Consider the following 14,469-nt stretch of genomic DNA (forward strand, 5'->3'; position numbering starts at 1 on the left):
TTTAAAAATATAGCTTGCAGATGAAGCTTTTTCCTCTTGAGTCTTGTGTAAGAATTTTACTATCTTTATTTTTTTGTAAGGATGCAAAATAAGCTATTTTCACTTTTTAAAAAATATGGCTTGCAGATGAGACTCCATCTCCTTTCTGAATTCTGCATAAGTATTTTTATTGTTTATTTTAATAAAGAGGTAACCTTTGCAGTAGTACAAAAAACAAATTAATGCAACCCATATGCCTTAATTTATTTGAAAATTGAGCATTGACAGCAAACCAAAACACTTATTGTTATTATTATTCCAAATAATGACAGAAGTGTCAACATGTTTCTGCACTCATTTTGAAAATATTTATACATATTCCAAATAGATACTTTTTTGTTGTTGAATTCTTTCATCATCCCAAAATGTATTTCACTTTAGTGTGCGAACTTGGGCCTCTTCGTTAACCTTCTCCATAATTCCTCTGAACCTGAGATAGAAAAGAATGTTTCTGTAAGCACTGCATACCTTTTCTTTACATTTTGGCCATTCCATGCTGAGGTGTACTAATAGTTGCCAAATAAGGTGGTCCTTATGAGATCTCTGAGGCAATTCTAGTTAATTTCTTGCTGTATACTGGCTGGTCTTTGTACTTAATTTATTCCAGAGAAGCTAAGAATATCTCCAGTAAATAGTGAATCTACTTAGTATGATGGATCAATGTTAAACTGTCTCAATATCCTTAATCAACTGTTCTTTTTGGGACTCTTTCTTCTGAAGAAATTTCCCACAGAAATTAGGTCTTTTGTTCTTCACAGCTATAAAAGAAATTATTATTGAATATTGTAGAAAAGGTTTTATTCTTATTTCTTCTAATTGGAGGGGTTGTGTGGGGAGAAAAGAAGAAATTGGAGACCTACTGTAAATATCTTTATAGTCACTTGGAAACTAATTAATTCAGAATGGTGACTGCAGCTGCTATGACTTCTTATTCTCATTGATGCTTTTGTGTGTAAAATCTTATTTCCCCCATGGTTGCCTCTTGCTTACAAAAAAAATATATAAAGTCTGTTCTGGGAATGTAATACTAATGTAAATATGACTTCAGTGCTGGACAAACTCATTGGTACTTTTATTAAAGAATGGATTTAGTGAACACGTGGATGAATAGGATGAGGCAGAATAATTGTACCTTTAGGAGGTAAAAGTCATGCCTTGCAAATCAGTGGGAGTTCTTTGAAGGAATAAATACATACATTGGATGTTGCTGATTGAGTCTGTGTATTGTTCTAAATTTCCAAAAAGCCGTTGTCAAGCTTCAACCAAAGCCGCTGGTGTTTTTTTGTGGTTTTGTGGTTTTGGTTTTTGTTTTTGGTTTTGTTTTTTTTAAGAAAAGCTGTTCATGGATATGAATTTTCTTGTTTTAGTCACAGAGTTAATAAGTGGAAGAGAGGAAGAGATGGTTAGCTTTCATAGTGTTGGAAAACTAACTGGAGTTCTGTGGAGATCAGTGCTGGAAATGATTCAGAAAAAGAGAAGAGTGACAGAGCTTGATGATCCAAAATCTCAGGATAGTGAAGATACTAACACTAAGACGCTGCAGAATAATGTTACAAAACTGACTGACTGGGCAATAAAATGACTAAAGAAATTCAGTAGTGATAAATGCAAAGCAATACACATGGTGGTGGTGAGAATTAGATTTCCAATGGTTCATTTTCACTGGATCGAAATTGGGTATTACTGCTGAGGAGGTGGATATTGGAGTTACTATAGATACCTATGTGAAAATGCTATGTTGCTATTTGGTGTCTTCAGACAGAAAACAGTCTGTTCCTGTTTAAATCAATTGTTTTACCATATACTGCATAAGTCTTCTTAGTGTATTTGAGAAAAAAAAAACCTCAAACAACTAGTAAAAGTATAAAGAAAAGTGTCAAGGATGATCAGAGATATGGCATAGCATCTACAGAAGGTATAACAAAATTGGAATAGGATTCCCTGGGATATGAGGTGAACTGCTGATGTTGGAGTTTTACACAATTCATGTATTTGTCCTGGACAGTTCTTTTGCACTTTGTATACCAATATTTTGCTCAGGTGCTTTTAGCAGCCAATTTGGAAATCTGCAGGTACTAAAAAAAATCATATTTTTTTATGTTTTGTTGCCAGATCTCTTCTTTCCACCTTTACCCCTCACCTTGGGCAAATGACATAGCAGGTTTGTCATGCTTAGGTTTCAAGATCTCTAGGAAAGGACAAAAAGTAATTTATTTTCTTCCCCATGGTGCTTTAAGAAAAGACTGGAGGAGGAGTACTTTTCCTGGAGATAGTGCATACTGGGAAAGGGAATGGAAAAAGGAAATTCTTTCTCCATTGTGTTTAATCTTTGAACTTTTTCCTTTATGCCCTCTGGAAGCAGACGAAGGGGCTGTGTACATGGCTCTGTGTATTCACTCTCTTCTACCTCTTTCTGCATCTCTCTGGGTTCTTCTGTCTTCATTATTCATTTCTGTTTCCGTATCTATTTCAAACCAGAATCTAGTGGGTGGGGATTATTAGCTGGATTGCACCCATTTGTCAGTCACCGTCTTCATTGGGAACGTTGTGAGAATATAGCACATCCTTTTCCTGGCTGCTTTGGTGGCAGTCTTCCTGGCTCAAGTTCCTGCTGGGAGAAAAGAGGCTAAACTGAGAAAGAGGCAGCTTTCTGCTAGTTGTGCATAGCGTCCCCTTCTGGCAGGTAACACTGTTTTTCTTCAATTTTTACAAAAACAATTCATCTGGCAACCAGTGATACTGGCAATGGTTGTGAATACCAGGGATAGTAATTCAAAACCAAAGATAGTTCCAGCCAACACAGGACTGCTTGGAAATATGTTAACCCTGAAATTGCATGTGGTTGTTATTTTAATATTAGAAAAGCAGCGTGGAACAAATTGCCAGTACAGAGTGAAATTACAGATTGTACCAGTCCAAGTGAACACTGGCATTCAGAACTAAAAGATGTTTGAAGAAAAAAGAATATTCAAATAAAGATAATTTTGGCATCATCGTGCTTGCTGTACTGAATAATCCAGTGAGCTTGGTTTTTTCCTTTTTTGTAACTTTTCTTTTGAATGCTTGTAATTGTAGTTTATTTTCATAATACCTTCTACTTCTGAAATTGTCACAAGATTACAGACTTGCTGGCTTTTTTTTGTATCCTATGGTGAAAAGAGTGACTGTTGCTCCCTGAATGTGGCTACTGAATCAGATGGGAACCTCCAAAATTAAACAATTCATTTAATCTAATTGACTAAATAAAATGCCAAGTTCACAGTGTTCATCTCGGTAGACTGATGTAATTGCTGGCATTTGACTTGCATACCTCTTGAAATATTAAATTAGTTTATAAACGTGGCAGAAAAGAGCAGCCTATACTTGCCAAATAAAGTTTGGGTATTTTACAACAGCTTAAACAAACTAGCTATGTTAACTCTTCTTTTGGGGAGTTGTTTTTTCATTTTGTTTTGTTACTAAACTGCATGAATAAGTAGTCTTTGCCTCAGCTGCATGCTCTGCTTTTAAGAGAGCTTGTACAGCATAGCAGAATAAGGATATTTAGCTAGAGGAAGGTAACCATTTGGACAAAACTCTGTTTATAGGAATATCGTGTAGTTTTGTTTTATGAGTATTTTAAGAACTTCAATTTTCCAGAGAACAGGAAAAACAGAAAATGATAAGATTTTGTAGTGTGAAACTTAGTAGATGAAAACTCACAGGTTGACATTGAATTTCACTTGGATCTAAACTGAGACAGCAATACTGTAGACATTTAGTAATGTTTAAAATTGGTGCCAGCAAAAACCTGACACCAGTGTAGTTTACAAAAAGAACAATTGCTAGACAAGTTCCCCTTGAAATACATTCTTGCGTTCCCAATGATTAACTGTAATTTTGGAGTGCTCTTTTTTTAACAGGTTAGTAATAGTTAATTCCCAACAAAATCAAATGCCATATATTCATCTAAAGTGAGATGGTTGTACAGCTTTCAATTTTTTGAGAAGTTCTATTCTGATAATTTCCTCTAAGAACTTCTTTGGTTTTGTTATTTTAAAATGATAACAAAGTTTTACTATTTTTGTTTAAGCTATTCTGTTGTCTTCCTGCCCAAGTTGTTATTAACCCAACAAGGATGAAAATTAATAATTTCAAGGAAGATTATTATTTTTTATTTTGAGAAGTCATATATTAAAAGGCAAGTCAAAACAACGTTAAATTCTATAAAGCTTTTGAAAATGTAAGGCAATCGATGAAACATGCAAAGTAATTAAAAATACATGAAATTTTCTTTAGCATATACTTTAGGAAAATGAGCAACTGTAGAACCCTTTCTTTCTATGCTTTCCTTTCTCTTTGTAATACAGAATCTAGATATTTGATAAGTGAAAAATACTATAATTACTGTAGGACATAATAATAATCTTAAAACCTAATGATATAGGGGAATGTATTTAAATTATAATTCACTTAATTTGTCTGCAATTAGAGAGAAAATGTCTTCATTTCTACTGGATAAAACCTCTGGTTTCAGTATGTGATGATATAGAATCAAGTCATCCAGTCAGGTTGCCGGGAAAAGCTTTGTTGGCTAGACTGGTGGAACAAAAAAAGATCTATGGAATCTTTTTTTTGTTGTGGTTTTGCTTTCCTGTATTTGTCTGTTCTTTATGACACAGGTATTAACAGTAAAACTTGACTTCTATGGAAAGCTAAATCTGTATATCCGCATACTTTGAACTTTCAGACTTACTACATTGGCTGTAAGCTTAGCAAAAGTTTAACTTCTTGAAGTCATTTATTAAAAGAAGATGTCATTCCTGAAAATGTGCAAACTTCTGAAACAGTATTTATTCAAACAATATTAGTAAATATTTGTAAGACTGATAGTATGAAAACAGTTTAATAGTGAGAAGTTCCCACAACATGCAGAGCATTGCTAATTGGAAAGACATTCCTACCCCCATTGTAATGTGACATGTCATTTTCACTTAGAAAAAAGAATACATTAGTAATATGCTGATTTATTTGTCTTGTTTATATTAATTTTGAGTGCATTTATGTCTCAACACGCATTCTTTACTTTGTCAGTATATTATGTTATACTAGATGAAAAGGATTGGGAATCCATCTTCCCAAACACATTCACCCTACAGTGGTTAATTATTGCTCTTTATGGTCTCTGTTAGCACCCAGTAGAGTACTGTGTATTTTTATAAGCTTTACATGTTTGCACCACTTAGATTTTATGTCCATCTGTAATTTAAAAAGCAAGGGTTTATGCCAGTGAAGTGCCAGTGAGTCACCAAAGAAACCACGACAGTAGCTCCCAAATAGACTCCCTTGCTTTCTCTATCTGAAAGGTGCAGGCTGTGGCATAAATATGCACAAATGTCGAAAATCCTGAGTGTCACCTTGCCAGGAAGAACGGCGACTCCACCTGAGTAAGGCAGAGAGATCTTTAACCTTAGTGTAGGTAGATTAAGCGTATCTTGTCTTTCATTTCTTTACCTAAGCATTTTACAAATGTGTCTATGTCTGTTTTGAATATTACTTTAATTGCATTTTATTTAAATCTAGCATGAACTGAGTGTGGCTTGGGAGGCATAGTAGGCGCTTCTCTGTGTAGTATGGGGGGATTCTGTAAACTGAGGGAGCTGAAGTGCTGAAGTTTCCCAGCACATCCTCTGCCCTGAGCCCCAAGTGTGATTCACCCAAAAACCCCAAGAATGAATCCCCATTTCAGCTGCATGGGCCAGCAGGTAAGCTGACACTTCTAGGATTGGTGGGTGCAGGTTTTTCCCAAAATACTGTTTAAAAAACAAACAACCAAAAAACCAAAACAAACCTCAGGAAAGCTTTTAGCACAGAGATATCTAGATACTTACTTGACTCTTGGAGGGCAGTAATATTCTGAACAAGTGACTTGGCAGTCTGTATACCTTCTTAATTTTCTGGGCATCAGTCAAATTCAGACCTGTGACAGGGATGGCCCTGACAGTGCCATCCTAGACTCCCTGTGCATCAGTCTACCTCTAATGAGACTGTTATCGGCGCTCACTGGATTCTCATCTGTGGGTTGAAAACCTCAGTCCTCCTCAGCAGTAATTTGAAACCCTTGGTAACTGTAGCATAATGCTTTCACATCCGCGGATGTGAAGCATTATGTAAAGTGTCTGTTTGCAGTCTGCTGCAACAGGAGGCAATGGCAGGTCTTTTTAGAATTGAAATGCTGAAATGCTGGATTGAATTCCTGATGAAAAAAATCTGTTTTTCACTTGCCACGCTTTCAGATTGTGCTGTATTTTTAGTAGAAATATATGTGTGCAAAGACTGGAGATTTCTAGGGGCTGCTAGCAACAGAATTTTTAGTATCAAAGTAGTGCTACTATATGCATTTACATTAATGTATCAGCTTATATTTTTGTTAACTAGGAATGAAACATTTTAATGATTATCCAGTCTATTTCTTAGCACCAAGTAAAAAAAATGGTGCAGTTGCATCATTCGGGCATTCTCATGTTGTCATTTGGCCAGAGGAGATAAATGGGTTTTTGGGATTACTTGTCACAGTCAACAAAGCAGGAAATCATTAAAACAAAAGTCTGAGTCTTTAGGTGTCAGAAAATTTACTTCAGAAGGTGCAGTCACAAACAAGTAGCAAATACAGTGTTCTGAGTTCACCTAACATCAGGTTACAGTTAGGGAAATTTGAGACAAATCAGTAGACCTCTCTGGAAGGTTTTTATGTAATTTAAAGGTGATGGCTAAAGATGAGTGACCTGGATTGCCTGGATTCCATTGAGGAAAAAAGTAAAGCCAAATACAAGATTAAATTTCCAGGAGTAAGGAAGGCTACGGGCTCTTTGTCTAGAATGAGAGTTCTCTTCTTCTGTATGATATTACCAAGACAGATACTGCATCCCATTTTTATGCCTAATTTAAAAATTGTATTTAAAAAATGAGAGCAAATACAGAAGAGACTTGAAGAGGTTACATACAAACAAATTTTCATTCTGTGGTAGATGAAGTTCAGGACATTTAATTACTCAAAAGGAAGCTTGAGAGGTGACTTGGTAATAGTTTGTAAGTACTGGCAGGAAGGCAGCCAGCTACTCAAAAGTGCTTAATTTTGTCTGTTGGTAAAATTACATAGTGATTTTATAATAAAGCAGATATCTCAGTGTAGCACTGATTTGTTTAATAAACTTATTAATAAGTTTAAGCCACGCCTAACTAGACAATATCAAATTTTTACTTACCAGTTTAAATTTTCTGTCCTATTCTTCTGTTTATTAATTTTATCCAAATTCCCCTCCTGGCAATATTATTCATCTTGGTTTCACATCTGGTAAAATGGGGGCTTGGGGGGTGGATTTATTTTATTTTTTTACATAGACAGAGTGCCATTTAGTTTGTTATGGTGGTCCACTAATGAGACTTACATCTGTAGAAATTCTTGTGTGTGTGTGTGTGTATATACACATACAAGCATGTGTGTATGTATAAAAATAAATATTTGTGTCACAGTTACTGACAAAGGATTTGGATTTGTAAACTGTTAGGGGGAAAAAAGTGTCCCTTTTTCTTCATAATCAGTTTGGTATAACCAATTAGAGTACTGCATTTCTTGAAAACAGGCCTTCATAGCTGAAACAAACTTGTACTCTTATCATGGATTTAGTTTCTTTTTGAAAAGCGTATAAACTTTCAGGTGAACCATGGATGATTTATTTCACTACTTTGAACATCCTGCTTGTAAGTGCATGATCCCATTTTTGTGTACTTTCACAATGGTAGTATTTACACTAAGGGTCAAAGACTACTTTTGCTCTGAATGACTAAAATACTGAACTTCTACAGACTTAGGGGAACAAATTAGTTATGACAGGAAGCTATGCACAGATTAAATTATATAAAAAAAAAAAAAGCTGAAGACCTATTCTGAAATGAGGTTTGTTTTTTTTTCCTATCCCTTTCTCCTCACTAAGGAACCTAGAAAAATGACATCAAACAGCAAAATGAGACTGAATGCTGTGGAAAAATATAAGAAACTTTGTGAGAAAGTAGTTTCAAACACCTGTTCAACGGTAAAAATTATGATAATGCTTTAAAAGCTGTAAGTGCAGTAATGGGTAACAAACTATGGTTGAGATTTCACCAGAAATATTTGATTTTTGGTATGGGTGTTCTGTAATCTACTTGTATATACCCTGATTCTATTACTTTTTTTTTTATAACAATTCTTCTATTTTTAGACAAAAATTATCTTATAAAGATGGTGTATATGGAGTGATTTCGTAAGGAAAGGCTTAACACTTGTACAGCTAATAAAATATGAAAAAATAATGAGGAAAATGAATGAATTGCATGATAAAGGTAAAAGGAAAATACTAGTCAAAATTGAAATTGGGTGGGTTTTAATAGTGTGAGGACTCCTAAGTTGCTTCCACAGGCCACTACTGGCAAACTTTTTTTTCTTGAGTCATCTGAAACTGCCTTAGACAGCATAGCTGGGAATATATTCTATGTGAATAATCTTGCATTTCTGAGATGTGTCAAAGCCTCATCCAACAGGGGTTTTTTGTGTCTTTCCTGTCTTCCAAAGGCTATTCAATAAATTACATTTTCATACCCATTAAGTTAGAAACTGTATCTTCCTCAGTATCACTTGGGTAAAGTGTTGTCTGAGCAACCATGATCAATATCAGCATGAAATCATATTTTCAGATGCCATTTATGCTTGATATACTTCTGTTCAATATAGTCTTGCCTTTCTGTGTAAGACAGTTAGGGTTTATTTAAGTTCATCATTTGAAAAAAAACAAAAAACCCAAACTTTGCTGTTCTAAGTTTCTGTAAGTAGTAGGGTGAGCTCGCTGCCTCCGGTACTGGGACTCACTTCAGAGCTGCATGGCTGCCCCACAGCTACCACCACTGCGCGCCACCATATCCCTTCCTGTACTCCAGCACTCCCTCTTCCCAGCCCAGGCCAGTCTTTGCCCACCCATAGTTACTTTTTCCCAAAATTTGGTATTTCACTGTGACTCCATAGGCAGTCTTGGCTTTGTGTGCTATTACCAGTACGGTTAGCTGGGTACCGTCAGCCTTGCAAGATGTCATCCCCCCCCCCCCCCCGAAAGCTACCTCGTACTCCACCTGTCCATGGAGCTTGTCTGTTTTTCACGTAACTCTCCTTTAATGAACTGTAAAATCCAGCCACTCTGTTAGCTTCTTGCATTATCTGTCACATCAAGCAGTTTTCTTATGTCCAGTAGTTTTTCACATCCTGTTTATTCAGCTTAATCTCAGGCCAAGGCCTAGTCATCTGCCTGCAGCCGTGACGAGGTTCAACTGGCTGACAGTTCAGTTCATCAAGAGTGTGGAGCAGCTGCTCGAGCAGTGAATGCCTGGAGGACCCTTGGTCTCCACCTTGTGAAAATTGTTGAAAAATTGTGCAAATCCCAGCTCTGAGAGTCACGCTGGTCCTGCTGCTGCTGCTCTGTTGCCTTCACCACCTCATCCAGTCTCATCTTGGTTGCTCCTGTGGCAGTTGTTGGCTCAGCTCAGGCACCAGGACAAAGAGAGCTACACCGTTGTGCTTTGTGTTGTGTACATCAGCCTGCAGAGAGTCTTCCCATGCTCACGTCCCTGTCTCTTAAAGGGTTTCGTGACAGCAGTGGAGATAAGGGTGCAGCATCAGCGTGCCAGTGTTTGCCAGCTAGGGCACTGGTGCCATCGGTGCTGGCAGTGTATCTGAAAGTCAGTAGCTCTTTTTGTAATTGTAGTCTCTTTCCCACAAGAGAAAACGTGGTCGGCATGCAGGGGAGAAGGATCTGTTGATCCCAACAGTTGTTTTTCATCATCCCTCAAGAGGCAGTCAGTACTTAAACACTTTATTTTTAAGGCCTTTTTTTTTTTTTTTAGGTATTTGGGGGTTGTTTAAAATGTTTGACAGAGATGATTTTCAAGGAGAGAAGGAGAGTGTGTGTGTGTTGGCTGGTAAGAGGGGCTTTGTCTCTATTTACCTAATCTGGGATTATTGTGGACCAGATAATTCATAAAGTAGCATACTTATCTGGTTCCCTCTTAACTCTTGTATTCCCTCTTCACTTGGAACATAACAGGTCATTGGTCTTGGAAACTTACCAGCACAGAATGTTATGATACCAAGTATTAACATGATTTCAGAAAGCAGCTGTAATCTGTGAGTGCATGTGGAAGGTGGTGAGAGCATTCTTCATTATGAGCCTCCAGTAGTGGACCTTTTCAATGCTAAGGGAATAATAAGTGAAGGGGGAAGGGGTGAACAAAAACACAGAGAGGAACAGAGCTGGTGGACAAGGGATAACAGAGACAGTGACAAAGACAAAAAGTCTTCAGTCACTAAGTAATGGGCCATTAAGAAACTACTGGTATTGCTTTGGGAAGGCCAACCTGGACTTTGTAACTGATAAGAAGGGGAAACAAGATGAACATGAGGATTTTGGGATATGGGGGGACCTGTGGACTGTGCGAAACTTACTGAACAATGTTTAGGGGGCATAGGTGGGAGCAGGTATCAGAGAGGCCAGTCCCAACCAGTGTCAGTCAGTACACTTATCTGACCAAGCCCTGAGTCTGATTGCCACAGTCTGTCATCATTTTATAAATCTTTTCTTAACTCTCTGTGTAATCTCTCTATCCTGTGTGTGCGAGTGCTCTAAGGACTAGGTGCCAGCTACTGAGGGGACTGGCATGAGTGGATACGGGGCCAGCAACTGGAGTCAGACCAGGGGTGTAGGTGCCCTGAGACTGTGGTGTGAGCAGCAGGAGCCAGGTGAGGGTCTTGGCGCCAGCCACGGGGGCAGGAGCAGCACATGTCCCAGCTGGGAGGACAGGGACAGTGTGTGTCCTGGGCACAGCTACGGGTGAGACTGGGGCAAGTGAAGCAAGTGAGGCTCTCGGCACAGCATCTGGACTGGGACCGCAGGTTGCAGCCCGTGTGCCTCGTGCCTGCTGCTGATAGGGGCAGGCAGAGTGTCTGTATTTTCATGTGGTTTGACCCCACGTGTGTGTCTGTCGTGTAATTCAGTAGCAAACTTCAAGTTGGACTAGCAGTGAGTGGGAGGCACTGGGTGTGGGCAGGGGTATCAGGTGGGTAGAGGGCCTGTGCTGGTGTTCAGGAGGGACCTGTGAGCATGGGGTGCCTGTAAGACAAGAGTGTGAGTGCGTGCATCTGCCTGCTAGTGACTTGCTGCAAGTAGGAGGCCCACGAGATGGATAAAAGGGCTCTGGACCCAGGCAGAGGGGTAATAGATGGACAGAGGGATACGCTGTGCTGATATTTGAGGGATCCATGAATGTGCATGTACTTATGAATCTAGACAGGGTGGGAGGTTGCATACTCTCAATAGTGAGCTTCAATCCTGACCAGACAAAAAGGAGGAAGAGGTCTTGGCTGGCTGTACTCATGTGAGTCCTGGGAGTGTTACATGTGGGTGTTGTAGAAGGCAGTGCCTTGTCTGTGGCAGCTAGCTGCATAGCTGAGCTTCACTACTGGTTGAACCTGCTGATGAGAAAGCATTTCAGTGAAGCTCCATTCATGACTTCACATTCCAAACTGTAATTCTTTCTCTATTATTAAGCATGATTCTGCATTGTTAAGGGAATTCTGCAATATTGTCATATAAAAATTAAACCTTTAACATTCTAGCGTAGGGATTGCTGAAGTTTACCTGCCTCCCCTCTGAACCAGGTTGCTGCATTTAAATCCTAAAGATATAGGAAAAAGGCATTTGGGGGGGGTGGGGGGTGGTGAAGATCATATAAATTATCTTTTTTTTTTAATAAAGCAACAGCTTGCTTTATGAATAGTATTGGGTTCCAGAGCTTCATTCATAGCCCCCAACCAACTATGTGACAGTAAGCATGTCGCTTAACTGCCGTGTCCTACTTTCACCATCTGTGAAACGCTTTGGAAAGTCATGGAAAACTGAATCACAGGTCTTTTCCATCTCTAGATTCTATTAGGTCATCCAACTGTCCATCTGCCAGTAGAAGATTGTTTCCTACATCCACCAGTGTTTTTCCAGTCTGGATTCTGTCCTCCAAGTGATTGGGCTTCCACCAGTACCTTTGGGAGATGATTTTGCAGACTTCTAGACCTCATTGTCAAGAAGCTCTTCTGACATTCACAAAAATATTTTCTTTTTTTGTTAATTTAATTTTGTTCTGTTATCTTATTCCTATTATTATATGCTTGCTTATAGTTTTAAGACATGCAATTTACGCAACACCTTAAAGATCTAGGTAAGGTGCAAACTCTCTGCAAGGTATCTAATACATAGAAGGAAGGACAACATAAGATTTTGAAACGCAAGGTATGACCCTCTACAAGAAAGTAAGCTACTTGGTTCTTCCTGAAATTACATCTAAGGAAGTGTGCAGACTTCTCCAGATTTAGGACAGAAACAGGATAGAATATGGAAACTAAACAATAGAGCAGGATGTTAAATGAAAGTGTTGGAATACTTATCAAGGATGATTAAGTAGGGAAAAACAGAGAAACAAACAAGTATAATTTAATTGTTGAACATGAAATTCTTCCCCTATTATGTAGTACATTTTTTTTTCTAGACATTTGTAACTTATCATGTCTCCCATAATTCAATTTGCATTTGAATCTTTGCTAATACATTAATTATTCTGAGCCATGAGTTACAGTAGTCGCTTTTAAGGGTTTTCAGTTCGCATCTTTCTTGTCCAGATCTGAGCATAATATTAACTACAGGTGCAGCCCAAGCACCTGGACATGTCTCATTTTCTCAAACTATAATACTTTGCATGGGCACTTCTATTTTAGGTTTTCTTCTTCTTTATTGACCACAAGTATTCCAAAATTACTGTATTTTATATTTAAGTCATCTGCTTTCCTGGAGTTTTAGAAATTCAGCAAACAGGTAATTTTCTTCAGGTGTTGAAGCCACCAGCATTGTGATATAGGCTAGATCTAGATGAAAGCTGTCAGAATAACTGGGTTTCTTTGTACAGTTTTTCATTTTTCGGAACTATGAATGTGTAGAAGTTATTTGGGCTCTGCATAACAGTAGTTAAAATGCTTTTAAAATGGCCATCTGGCAAACAACTGGTATGTAACATGATTTATTTGACGCAGTGCCCTAGGAGGAAAAAGCCAATATTCAGTGTATTCAATTGATAAGGTTAATAGGGCATTTTGTAATACAACATATATAAAATATGTATTTTAAAATAACGAGAAATCTGTCATTAGTGCATGTTTCATAAAATACTCAACATTTAACAAAATCCACTTTTCCAGGATTTTCATTCCTTCATTTCAGCTGCCAATGGAAATGCTTAAGTTCAGGAATGAAAACTGCATGTGTAGTCAGTCTCTTCAGAAAATAGATTTATTTTTTTTCTCCTCAACTTCATTTTCATTGTCTTAAACTTATGTATAATATAAGAATATTAAATATATTCATATATGTTGATAAGTTCTGATGTAACTTCAGAGTCTAAGATAAGTGGAGCATTTCAAACCTTCCAAAGTTTATTTGTAGCACAACAATACAGGCAATTTAAACATTTCTGTAAATAAAATAACCCTTCTGCATACTTTGCTGTTGAAAATCTCTATTGCCCTCAGTAGTAGTAGAAGTAGTCAGATTAGGTGTAAGTAATGTTTTGGAAGTCAGTAAATGCAGTATTTACATACACACAAAAAACCCCAATCTCTGTATAACAAACTGATTTTCTTCCTTTAAGAGATCAGTGGGAGATGCCATGAAGTTAGAATGTTTCTGAGGAAGGTGAACCTTAGAAAGATTTCGTAAAGTCTGATCATAAGAAGAATAAATATATTTTTCATCCACAGGAAATAAAGCCAGATGAAGTTACCAGACTTGCTCTTAGGACAGAAGTTAACTTTGAAAGTGTCTGCCGAAAGGTAAGGTTTATTGTTTTTTGTTGTCTTTACCTTGCTTCTGTGAGTATGAGAGTGCTCCTTAGGAAAAGGTGCATATGTGGGTGGCAGTACATTCATTTGCACAGCGTGTTCTGTATGTTACATCACGTCTTCACTGTAGACCTTACGTCCTTTTCTAAGGAAACTTATCCGCTAGGAGATATCTAAAAAAAATTGTATAGCTGTTTAGCAGAAGTGGCTTGTCATCTAGGCTGGTGGGCTAATCCCTAGTAACTGGAATAGAATACCAGGAAGCATAGTAGTGGTTTCTGAGTCTTTATGAATAGATTTGTTTATATAGTACATATACATGGTTCAGTTAGTGTAAATAATCATAGAATCATAGAATAGTTTGGGCTGGAAGGGACCTCTAAAGGTCATCTAGTCCAACCCTCCTGCCGTGGGCAGGGACATCTTCAACTAGATCAGGTTGCTCAGAGCCCCCTCCAACCTGGCCTTGAATGTTTCCAGGGATGGGG

The 14,469-nt window shown here is 37.8% G+C and overlaps 1 protein-coding gene across 1 annotated transcript in view; it reads left to right on the forward strand.

Annotated features, from left to right (window-relative positions):
• The window catches only part of SRFBP1 (serum response factor binding protein 1), a 73,087-nt gene that overhangs the window by 32,452 nt on the left and 26,166 nt on the right, over positions 1 to 14,469 (forward strand). Inside the window, exon 4 of the mRNA XM_009287841.2 lies at positions 13,901 to 13,972. Coding sequence (XP_009286116.1) covers positions 13,901 to 13,972 — 72 coding nt within the window. The remainder of the gene's footprint in view (positions 1 to 13,900; positions 13,973 to 14,469) is intronic.

Source organism: Aptenodytes forsteri, unplaced genomic scaffold (genome assembly GCF_000699145.1).
Source record: "Aptenodytes forsteri isolate BGI_AS27 unplaced genomic scaffold, ASM69914v1 Scaffold477, whole genome shotgun sequence".
In the NCBI taxonomy this organism is placed as follows: Eukaryota; Metazoa; Chordata; class Aves; order Sphenisciformes; family Spheniscidae; genus Aptenodytes; species Aptenodytes forsteri.